At 42.1% G+C, this 12,118-nt stretch overlaps 1 protein-coding gene across 2 annotated transcripts in view; it reads left to right on the forward strand.

Moving 5' to 3' along the window:
- The first annotated feature begins 2,713 nt into the window (after window positions 1–2,713).
- The window catches only part of APPBP2 (amyloid beta precursor protein binding protein 2), a 73,978-nt gene continuing 64,573 nt past the window's right edge, over window positions 2,714–12,118 (forward strand). The window contains exon 1 of one of the 2 annotated variants that reach the window (XM_017539835.2): window positions 2,714–3,160. In XM_017539835.2, the coding sequence (XP_017395324.1) occupies window positions 3,023–3,160 (138 nt within the window). In that variant the 5' untranslated portion in view covers window positions 2,714–3,022. The remainder of the gene's footprint in view (window positions 3,161–12,118) is intronic. The other variant, XM_017539836.2, reaches the window with a different exon arrangement.

A 12,118-nucleotide genomic window follows, 5' to 3' on the forward strand; every position in this document is an offset into this window, starting at 1 on the left:
GGCACCTGAAGCCAGCAAGTCTCAGAGGATCACCTAAGGTCCACAACGTAGTACCTGGGTATATCTGCTGGTTATTTAGGGCCCAAGGGCTCTTAAATTAGAAGGTGATGAATACTGCCAGGACTAAGTCCTTCTCAGGGGTCTTATCCTTTCTAGCAGTTTATCTGCTCTTGGTCAGGACCTCCTAGTCCATCACACAAATCTGAATAACTTTCAATCTGAAAGCAGTGAAGAAGGGATCAAGAGGCCCTTTCATCCAGAGTCCCCTTTATGACTATATACATTTTTTAATATCTAACTCAGTGATATGGTTTGGCTCTGTGTCCCCGCCCAAATCTCATCTTGAATTGTACTCTGATAATTGCCATGTGCTGTGGGAGGGAACCAGTAGGAGATCACTGAATCGTGGGTGTGGTTTCTCCCATACTGTTCTCATAGTAGTGAATAAGTCTCACAAGATTTCATGGTTTTATAAGGAGAAACCCCTTTCGCTTGCCTCTTTTTGCCTGCTGCCATTCACATAAGATGTGACTTGCTCCTCCTTGCCCTCTCCCATGATTGTGAGTCCTCCTCAGCCATGAGGAACTGTAAGCCCAATAAACCTCTTTCTTTAGTAAATTGCCGAGTCTTGGGTATGTCTTTATCAGCAGTGTGTAAATGGACTAATATACTCAGCATTTAAGGTTTACACAGCAATCAATATGTGTGTCTGACATACCTTTACCTCTTTACAGGACCTAACTACAGGTCCTGATTTAGCCAAAATGTCCAATAACATGTGCATTCAATTTCAGGGGATTCATGGATCCCTTGAGGTAGGGTAGCTGGATAAAATACAGATGTCCAGTTAAATGTGAATTTCAGATGAACAACAAAGTTTTTTGTTGTTTTTTGAGAGAGTGTCTCATTCTGTCACCCAGGCTGGAGTGCAGTGGCATGATCATGGCTCACTGCAGCCTCAACATCCTGGGCTCAAGTAACCCTCCTGCCTCAGTCTCCTGAGTAGCTAGGACTACAGGTGCATGCCACCACACCTGGCTATTTCTAAATTTTTTTGTAGAGATGGCGGTCTTGCTATGTTGCTCAGGCTGGTCACAAATAAGTTTTTAGTATAAGCATGTCTCCTGTAATATTTGTAGAGATAATAGATAATTATTCTTTTTTTGTGGGGCAGGAATCCTGAGCTTCAAAAGCACCAGCGTCTAAGAAGTGATGAAGGATTTGCTGACTGAACTGAAGGGATGGGCCAAACTATTGCATGGAACATACTTACATTTCAAAACTATTTGTTTATCTGACATTAAGATGTGACTGGGCATTTGTGTTTTTTTACTTGCTAAATCTGGCAATCTGATCTTGAGGCCATTCACAGTTTTCCTTTGTTCATAGATTATAGAGGAAGAATTTATATAGACTGAAGAAGATAGTGTGTGTTTCTTTTTTGTGGAATTATTTAACCATTTAACACTTAAGTACTAGGTGAAGGGTAAACCGAAAAAAACTTTCCGCTTCTTTTATCTCTAAATGTCAATGAGGACATTATTATCGCTGACATTATTTTCAGGACTTACATCGTAAGAGTGACTATGAGTTTGATAGTCTCACCAACATTATGGCCAATAATTACCATGTTAAATTCCTAGAACGGAAAGATGTTACATCAAATTCTTGAAATTGCAGACGTAGAAAATTAAGTTACATAAACAGCAAATGTTCAGGCTGGGAAGGAAAGAAGCTGAAACAAGTACTTCCAATTATTCAACAATCCTCTGAAGCCGCCACTGTGCATAACTCTGGGAATTGGAATACAATTAAGTCCTATCACGGCCCTCACTTAGCCTTTTTTCTCTTACTATTATTTGTAATTACATAATCAAGCTAGCCTTCCTACTAAGTTCTGGGACAGGAGTTTTCTTTTTTCGGAAATTTTATTTGGATAAAGAAACATGCAGCCGGGCGCGGTGGCTCAAGCCTGTAGTCCCAGCACTTTGGGAGGCCGAGGCAGGTGGATCACAAGGTCAAGAGATCGAGACCATCCTGGTCAACATGGTGAAACCCCGTCTCTACTAAAACTACAAAAAATTAGCTGGGCATGGTGGCACGTGCCTGTAATCCCAGCTACATAGGAGGCTGAGGCAGGAGAATTGCCTGAACCCAGGAGGCGGAGGTTGCGGTGAGCCGAGATCGCGCCATTGCACTCCAGCCTGGGTAACAGGAGCGAAACTCCGTCTCAAAAAAAAAAAAAAAAGAAACATGCTCAAAAAGTTAAAACGGTGCAAATAATTATACAAAGAAAAGTAAGTCTCTCTTCCATCATTACCCCTAGTTCCTGCACCGCGGGTTCTTAACTTGGGTTAGGAACTGCAGTCTAATTCTAGAGTAATGTGAATTTTCTCAATGCATAATTTTCAATGTACAGATAATTTTGCTCGTGTATGGGGAGATGATCCAAACTTTTACCTGAGCCTCAAAAGAGTCCGTGATGCAGAGAAACTGCTGAAGTAACCGATGCGCCAGAGTGACTTGGAACGGGGGGTGCAAATATCGTGTAATAATTTGTCTCCTGTGTGAAAAGTCTACCCCTATCCACTCCACTCCACTCCCGGGCCACTAGGAAACGACGCTCTCCGTGGGAGGTATCCAGCTCTTCCTAAGTTTTCCGCCTGCCGCATTCCTGCCCTTCGGCGCGTCGGCGTGCGCTTACGTCATGACGCCTCACACGCAGCCCCGCCCCTGCAGAGATCGGCGGTGGGACGGAACCTGGGTTTCTCACAAACCGGGAATGTGAGGCTTTGGCCTGGCCAGCCGCTGTTCTCGGTACCACTTTTTACCCGGGGCTGCGTCCGCTGCCGCCGTCCCTCAGTTCGCCCCCGGAGGCAGGGCAGCCGTGCCTTCTGCCGTGCGCCCGCGTGGCTGCCACCGCCCCTCCGAATCCTCCGGGGCCGCAGAGGGGTTCGCTACGGAGGGAGGCGGGGGCCTTCGGGAGGAGGAGGCGGAGGAGGCGGAGGAGGAGGGAAGGAAGATGGCGGCCGTGGAACTAGAGTGGATCCCAGAGACTCTCTATAACACCGCCATCTCCGCTGTCGTGGACAACTACATCCGCTCCCGCCGAGACATCCGCTCCTTGCCCGAGAACATCCAGTTCGATGTTTACTACAAGGTATGCGCCGTGGGCTTGCTCTCTGCTCTCGGCCCGCAGCCCCGGGGTCCGCACCCCCTTCCACGTCTGCGAACCCCCGCAGTTAACCCCTCACCCCTCGCAGTAGGCTTGCCTCCCGAAACGTCTGATGCGGTGTCCGCGTTGCCAGTTGAGAAGCACCCTGTCTCCCCCTTCCCTGTCTCAAGCTTTGGGGCCTTGAAATAATCTTCCTGAGGAGTCTTGCCCCCTTTTGGTGTTGCCTTCTTACACAGTGACCCACTTGGGTAGGCCTTTTGCGTGGACTTCCTCTATCGCGCCCCTGTCCCATCTAGTCCTTTCCTTCTAGCCTGTATCTTCAGGATATTTTCCACCCTCCCCTTCCAATTAAGTGTCAGCATCAGCTAGACTTTTTTCCCTGCTCCTCCCCCGACCCCTTCCTACTTTTTCATCTCACCGCCTTCCTTCCCCTAGTGTTTTGGTTTTTTGCCTCGTGTTCCTTCGTTTCTCCTTCCTTTTCCCAATTGGGAAGGAGTTAGGGATTATTGGAAATAATCTGTGTGTTTGATTTTCATATTCTTTAAAGCTTTGATTTTTTTGTGTGGGAGAGGAAAAGATTTATACTTGCAGTTAAATTAGGAATTTTTGAAAATGGGAGTGCTGATCAACTGTTTGAAGAGGACAGGGAGAGATAAAAAAAAAAAATACTTTCAATTATGTTCCTGTGTTTGAAAGTTGCAATCTTGCAGCATTCTTAAATTGCTCCCTCTCAAAAATCTGAACAGAAAGTCTCCAAGCCACTCTCCAAGGAGTTTCAAGGGTAAATGTCCTTAGATGTGGACTATTTTTGCACTGTTTTCAGAGTGTGGAGAACTTTATGAACTCAGAGCCTGCCTCTTCTCTCCCCCACATTTGAATGTGAACACTGGATTTATTATTCAGTCCTCCTTGTCTTGAATCCGCGTCCATAACTCGTAGTCTCCAGTAGCCACCCATGCAAAATGCGACCAGAAGTAGAACGTAATTTATTTTTTAGATCTTAAATACTTCCTTTTGATCTGTAATTTGGCTTTAACAGTGTAAAGTGATATTTTAACAGATGTGTACGTTCTTATGTAGGTACAGTTTATGGCAGTTGTTTTATTGGGAAGATTGCCTGCTTTCTCCACCCCTAGAATATGTATATATTTTTTCAGAATTAGCAGTTGATGGGCTGCATTCTGCTAAATCCAGCTCCTTTGCACCAATTCTAACAAAGTGGAGTTTGCCCCCTAAATATTTGGAGAAGATTCATTTAGGTCATGCATATTATTATTTTGGATTTAGGAAAAAAGCTTCCTTTATTCTTAATCCCTTTGATACATTGATTTTCTTCTGTGTATATCTAAGGAAATTTTGTTCATTTAAGATAAATTCCTCTGCAGGAAGAACAAATTAGATTTGTCTTTCTCAGCCTGGGAGACTGCAATTTTGTGTGTGCTCTCTGTCCATTTTATTAAATCATATGTAATCTTGTACCTCATATGTAATCTCTTCAGAAGAAATTATTGGGAATATGATCAAAGTGTGTTTACTAGTTGAATTTGCTCAAAATACTTGAATGTCTTCTAGTAACTTTCACCTCTAATTGAAGCTTTTCATTTGAAGATTGTTAGTATGAATAGACGGTGCTTTTGTCAGAATTTCTGTTTGACTTAGTTCACACAGCTTTAATATTGCCCGTTTTTAGTACACTTTTGCTTCTTAATAGTTGTATGCTTATTGGGAGTATGGCACTGTGCTAAGATGAAGGAAGTATTACATGTGCCTGTAACTGTGTTAAGTGCTTTTATATGTGTTATCTTGTTTAATCTTCAGAATTAAACTGTACTTCTGAAGTACAGTATTACCCTGCTTTATTGGTGAGAAAGTTAAGTAATTTAATTAAGGTCTTAAGCCTGATATTTAGTTCCTGAGTCCCTTGCTTTTTTACTTAGTTACCTATCTTAAGATAGTAGATCATTTTCGTGAAAGATATTATAACACTAATTTTTTATTAGCTTCCATAAAAGTAGAGTGAAAGTCAATCCCAGGAATCTATTCTAGTCTTTAGTGGAGATATAAGAAGAAATTATTCTTTTTATTAAAATTAAAAAAAGAGATGGGGGTCTCACTATTTTGCCCCGACTTGGGGTCTTGAGCTCCTGGACTCAAGCTATCCTCCTGCCTCAGCCTACTGAGTAGCTGAGACTACAGGCATGTGCCGCCACACCTGGCTTTTATTCCTTTTAAACACTGTATTAACACATAAGTATAAGAAACTTTTTTTGTGTGGAGACAAGATCTTGTTCTGTTGCCCAGGCTTGAGTGCAGTGGTGATCATAGCTCACTGCAACCTTGAACACCTGGGTTTAAGCAGCCTTCCCATCTCAGCCTCCTGAGTAGCTGGGACTACAGGTTCATGCCACCCACACCTAGCTAATTTTTATTTATTTATTTATTTTTAGTATAGACGAGGTCTTGCTATATTGCCCAGGCTGGAGAAACTTTTTAAAGCAGTATAATTGCGCACATAAATATAATACACTAATCCTCTGCCCAACTTGTGAAAATTTTAGGAAGCTTTACTATTTACAGTTTCCATTTTTCTCCACTTTGAAGCCAAGGAGAAACTCATCACCACATCTCTCTTGCAGTCCAAATTTTCATCAGTAGGCATAGTCATAGACAAAACTGTAGTATTTGTAGAATCATAAATTTCCCCATTCTGCTTGTTTGGTGTAGTACAGTATGACTGTGTTAATTTTTGTAATAGCTTCAGTTAAAGGCACAGTCATAAAGCATTAGGAGATGGGGCTATGAAATGAATGGAAGGTAAAGAAGTAGGAATGTTGACTGCTCCATAAGCAGGGAAGGGAGAGAGGAGTTGATAAATGGGTAAAATATGAAGTATTTTTTCTTTCTTTCTTTTTTTTTTTTTTTTTTGTAAAGAATGGAAGACATTAGAATATATTTGTTGGCTGAATGGCAGAACCAAGAGAGTGAGCTTGAATATCCAAGTGAGATGGGAAATAAGTTACGGAGCAAGGTCCCTGAGCAGGACCATGAGTTGATGAGTCTTGCCCATTTTTGGTCTTTCCTCCTTCACCATACCTAAATTAAGGTATTATCCTTATACTGGAGTTGGGGAAAGAACTTTTCTTCTAAGATCAGAAGGAAATAATTAAAGATATAAAGGCGCGGGGAAAGATATAAAGGCATGGGACTCACACCTGTAATCCCAACACTTGGAAGGCTGAAGCAGGAGGATCACTTGAGCCCAGGAGTTCAAGACCAGCCTAGGCAACATAGTGAGACCCCGTCTCTACAAAAAAATAGAAAAAATTATCCAGGTATGATGCATGCCTGTCATTCCAGCTACTTGGAGGCTGAGGTGAGAGGATTGGTTAAGTCCAGGAGGTCAGAGCAGACAGTAAACTTTGATTGTGCTACTGCACTCCAGCCTGGGCAACAAAGGGAGACCCTACCTCAAAACAAGTCATTAATATAGATAAGTTTGTAAGAATGATTGTAACGAATTAGGAGGTGAGTTCATTTGCTGAGGGTAAGTGGTAGGATTGGTAGCTTTTATGTAGGAAGTCTAAATAGAAGTTGGGAATGGCTACTGAGATATATGAGAAGGAAAGGTGACTAAAAATATGTCAAAGAATTGACAGGTCAATAAAAATCAGTACCCTACAAAATACAGTCATGTGTTGCTTAATGACAGGGATAGGTTCTGAGAAATGCATTGTTAGGCGATTTCATGCTTGTGGGAACATCGGGAACATCAGAGAGTATACTTACACAAGCCTAGATATGTAAGCCTAGATGGTAAAGTCTACTGCACACCCAGGTTATATGGGATAGCCTGTTGCTGTTAGGCTACAAACTTGTACAGTGTTGTTGCTTTACTGAGTACTGTAGGCAGTTGTAACATAGTAGTAAGTATGTGTGTATCTAAACCAGGGGTGTCCAATCTTTTGGCTTTCCTGGGCCATGTTGGAAGAAGACAAATTGTCTTGGGCCACACGTAAAATACACTAACGATAGCTGATAAGCTGAGGGGAAAGAAAAAGGAAAAAAAAATCTCATAATGTTTTAAGAAAGCTTATGAATTTCTGTTGGGTTGCATTCAAAGACATCCTTGGGGCCAGGTGTGATGGCTCATGCCTGTAATCACAGCTCTTCTGGAGACAGAGACAGGAAGATAGCTTGAGCCCAGGAGTTTGAGACCTGCCTGGGTGAGATAGCGAGACCCCATTCTTCACAAAAAGGAAAAACAAAAAGTGTAACTGAAAGCTGTCCTGGGCCACATGGGGCCCACTGGCTGTACGTTGGGCAAGCTTGATCTAAACATAGAAAAGTTACAGTAAAAATACAGTATAAAAGATAAGAAATGGTACACCTGTATGGGGCACTTAACATAAATGGAGCTTTTAGGACTGAAAGTTGCTTTGGTAAGTCAGTGAGTAGGTGGTGAGTGAACGTGAAGGCCTGGGACATCACTGTATACTACTGTAGATGTTATAAACAGTGTATACTTAGACTACTCTAAATTACTGTTAAAAAAATAAAGTAATTGGACTGCAATGTCACTAGACAATAAGAACTTTTCAGTTCTATTGTAATCTTATGGGACCACCTTTGTATATGCCAGTTGGTTATTGACCAAAATGTTAGGTGGCATGTGATTGTAGTGGCTTGGATTCTGAAAGTTTTCTCTCCAACCGTTTTGGTATAAAAGTGGATAAGATGAAGTGAAAAAATTGTAAGCCAGATGCAGCGATACATGCCTGTAGTCCCATCCTAGCTACCGAGGAACCTGAGGCAGGAGGATGGTTTGAGCCCAAAAGTTGGAGGTTGTAGTGTGCTAGCTGTCGTTGTGCCTGTGAATACTGCACTTCAGCCTGGCCAACACAGTGAGACCTCGTCTCTTTAAAAAAAAGTTGTAGAACTCTATACAGAGTGAAAGAAAATAGACAGGCGGCTGCATTCTTATTCTAAAGAATGAAGTTTATGGTCAGGCATGATAGCTCACACCTATAATCCCAGCAGTTTGGGAGGCTGAGCTGGGAGGGTCTCTTGAGTCCAAGAGTTCAAGACTGGCTGGGGCAATATGGTGAGACTCCATCTCTTTAGTAAAATGAAGTTTATGATCTTTTTTTAACTGCTGAAGGTCTGTTTTGTGTTTTGTTCCAAATACAAAGTATACCATACAGTTAAGCTTTACCTAGGTGAAGTGTTTCAGTAATGTGTTCTATTTATTATATTCACAATCTTGATTTTTTTTAAAAAACAGTCTTACTCTGTTGCCCAGGCTGTAGTGCAGTGGCACAATCTCAGCTCACTGCAGCTGCTGCCTCCCGGGTTCAAGTGATTCTCCTGCCTCAGCCTCTCGAGTACCTGGTATTACAGGCACCTGCCACCACGCCCAGCAAATTTTTACATTTTTAGTAGAGATGGGGGTTTCACCATGTTAGCTAGGGTGGTCTTGAACTCGTGACCTTAGGTGATCTGCCAGCCTTTGCTTCCCAAAGTGCTAGGATTACAGGAGTGAGCCACTGCACCCAGCCTCCTTAATGATTTTTTAAAAAATTATTTAAAGTATCATGCTGAAAAGAAAAAACAAAATAAAAATAAATATCATGCTGAAAGCCATACTAATTAGGTTCTGATTTAGGATGAAAGTTAATTTTTTTCTTTTTCTCTGTGTTTGTATAGCTATATACAGCTTGAACCAACATTCAGTTTTCTGAGAATTTTAAAATTCTCAGAAAACTGATGGCCAAGCATGGTGGCTCCTGTCTGTAATCTCAGCACTTTGGAGGCCATGGTGGGAGGATTTTGCTTGAGTCCAGGAGTTTGAGACCAGCCTGGTAACATAGCGAGATCCCATCTCTACAAAAAAGAAAAAATTAGCTGTGTGTGGTGTTGCATGCCTATAGTCTCAGCTACTCAGGAGCGTGAGGCAGTAGGATTGCTTGAGCCCAGGAGGCTGAGGTTGTAGTGAGCTGTCATTGCACCACCATACTCTAGCCTGGGTGACAGGGTGAGACCTTGTCTCAAAACAAAAAAAAAAGATTAAATTTGGCTACTGAAATTATAAAAGTATCAGAAGAAATTATTGGATCAATATTTTGGAATGGGAAATGACTGAAATTTCTTCTTTAGAGAAATTGTTTTTCTTTCTTTTTTAAGAGACAAGGCCTCCCTCTGTCTCCCAGGCCATAGTGCAGTGGCATAATCATAGCTTACTGCAGCCTTGAACTCCTGACCCCAAGTGATCCTCCTGCCTCATCCTCCCGAGTAGCTAGAACTTACAGGTGTATGCCACCATACCTAGTTAATTAAAAAATTTTTTTTCTCCTTCTTGTGGGAGATAAGTAGCAAAAATACCTTAAAATTTTTTTTTCATAGAGACTAATCATATCTCGCTTTGTTCCCCAAACTGGTCTTGAACCCTAGCCTCAAGCAGTCTTCCCACCTCGGCCTCCCAAAGTGTTAGGATTACAGGTGTGAGTCACTGTGCCTGGCCTAAAAAATTATTTTTAAGTTAATGTGCAAATTATGAAAATGTCAAACACTATAAAGTAAGTGGCCAGGAGCAGTCGCTTATACCTGTAATCCCAGCACTTTGGGAGAACAAGGCAGGAGAATTGCTTGAGCCCAAGAGTTCAACACCAGCCTGGGCAACATAGTGAGATGCTGTCCTTACAAAAAAAAAAAAAAAAATTATTCAGGCTTGGTGGTGCATGTCATCTGTGGTCCCAGTTGCTTGAGAGGTTGAGGTGGAAGGATCATTTGAAGCTTGGAAAGTCAAGGCCACTCAATGACCTGTGATTGTGCCATCGCACGCTAGCCTGGGCAACACAGTGAGAACTTGTCTCAAAGGAAAAAAAAGTAATGTAAAAATAATGTTAAAATCTATCTTTACCTCTTGTCTTATCATCTTGCCAACACTGGAATGCCATCTTGGCATGAAGAAGGCTTTTCTAAGAATGAAACCGAAACCTAGAAGGAAAAAAAGAAATTGATGTGTTGGAATGCATTAAAAAGTAGAGAGCCAGGAGCAGTGGCTCACTCCTGTAATCTGAGAACTTTGGGAGGTCAAGCTGGGAGGATGGCTTGAAGCTAAGAGTTCTAGACCTGCCTGGGCAACATAGGGAGACCCTGTCTCTACAAAAAAATTAAAACTTAGCCAGGCACGGTGGTATGTGCCCATTGTCCCAGCTATTCAGGAGGATCACTTGGGCCTGGGAGGTTCAAGGTTGCAGTGAGTGGTGATCTTTTCACTCCACTGTCAGCCTGGCAGAGTAAGACTCTGTCTCTCACAAACACGTACAGGGTGGGGATGGTAGGTCATGCCTATAATCCCAGCACTTGGAGAGGCCGACGCAGGTAGATTGCCCAACCCTGGGAGTTCAAGACTAGCCTAGGTAACATGGCAAAATGCTGTCTCTACCAAAAAATAATAAAAAGTTAGCCAGGCATGGTGGCATACACTTGTAGTTTCAGTTACTTGGGAGGCTGAGGTGGGAGGATTGCATGAGCCCAGGATGCGGAGGTTGCTGTGAGCCAAGATCATGCTATTGCACTGCAGACAAAACGAGACTGTCTCAAAAAAAAAAAAAAACAAAAGAAAGAAAGAAATTGTTAGCACACTTTAAAAAAACACTTTGCAAATGACAGCATTTGACAGATGAAGGGCATGTTTTTTAATACAGAAAAATCTAATTCTAATCAGTTTGAGAAAGACACCTAAGGCAACTAATTCATGTCCTGAAAACCTGAACAGCCAGCTTACAGAAGAGGAAATATGAATGGCCAATGAACATTAATGGATACTCAACTGAAATACAAATACAAATGCAAGATGAAGCCACGTGCAAGAGAATCATGATGATGAAGAAAGAAAATCTGGAGGAATTAAACTTAATTGTTACCTAGCTGTAACAGTTAAGATAATATGATATTGGCACATGGATTGACAAATAGACCAGTAGGTGAAAACGGACAGTCCAGAAACTGCCTGATACATATGCTATGATCAACATTATGATAAAGGTGATACAGCACTATGATAGGGAAAGGAAAGTCAAATTAATGGTATTGGTCAATTAATTTCTGTATCAGGGAAGAAAGTATCTTGACTTTACCTCACACCACACACAAAAGTCATTTCCAGATAAATTGCTCATCTAAATGTGTAAAAACAAAACCACATTTTAGAAAAAAAATTTCTTTATGTCAGCAAAGATTAATTAGGATCTCAAAGTAGGTAAATATAAAGTGTGAAAAGTTGGTGCTATATTAAGATCAAGAATATGTCATCAAAAGATATCATTAAGCAAGTGAAAAATCAAGCCACAGAGTGGGAGAATATGTTTGCAGTACCTGTATCTGACAAAGGACTCATCGTATACCTAAAGAATTATACATTAATAATAGAGAAAAAGCCAGGCACTGTGGCTCACGTCTGTAATCCCATCACTTTGGGAGGCTGAGGCAGGTGGATCACCTGAGGTCAGGAGTTTGAGACAAGTCTGGTGAAACCCCATCTCCACTAAAAATAAAAAAAATTAGCCGGACATGGTGGCAGGCATTTGTAATCCCAACTATTTGGGAGGCTGAGGCAGGAAAATTGCATGAACCTGGGAGGTGGAGGTTGCAGTGAGCTGAGATTGCTCTATTGGACTCTGGGCTAGCGACACAGTGAGACTATGTCTTTAAAAAAAAAAATAGCAGGCCGGGCGCGGTGGCTCAAGCCTGTAATCCCAGCACTTTGGGAGGCCGAGGCGGGTGGATCACGAGGTCAAGAGATCGAGACCATCCTGGTCAACTTGGTGAAACGCCGTCTCTACTAAAAATACAAAAAATTAGCTGGGCATGGTGGTGCGTGCCTGTAATCCCAGCTACTCAGGAGGCTGAGGCAGGAGAATTGCCCGAACCCAGGAGGTGGAG

Source organism: Cebus imitator, unplaced genomic scaffold, assembly GCF_001604975.1.
Source record: "Cebus imitator isolate Cc_AM_T3 unplaced genomic scaffold, Cebus_imitator-1.0 Scaffold121, whole genome shotgun sequence".
Taxonomy (NCBI): Eukaryota; Metazoa; Chordata; class Mammalia; order Primates; family Cebidae; genus Cebus; species Cebus imitator.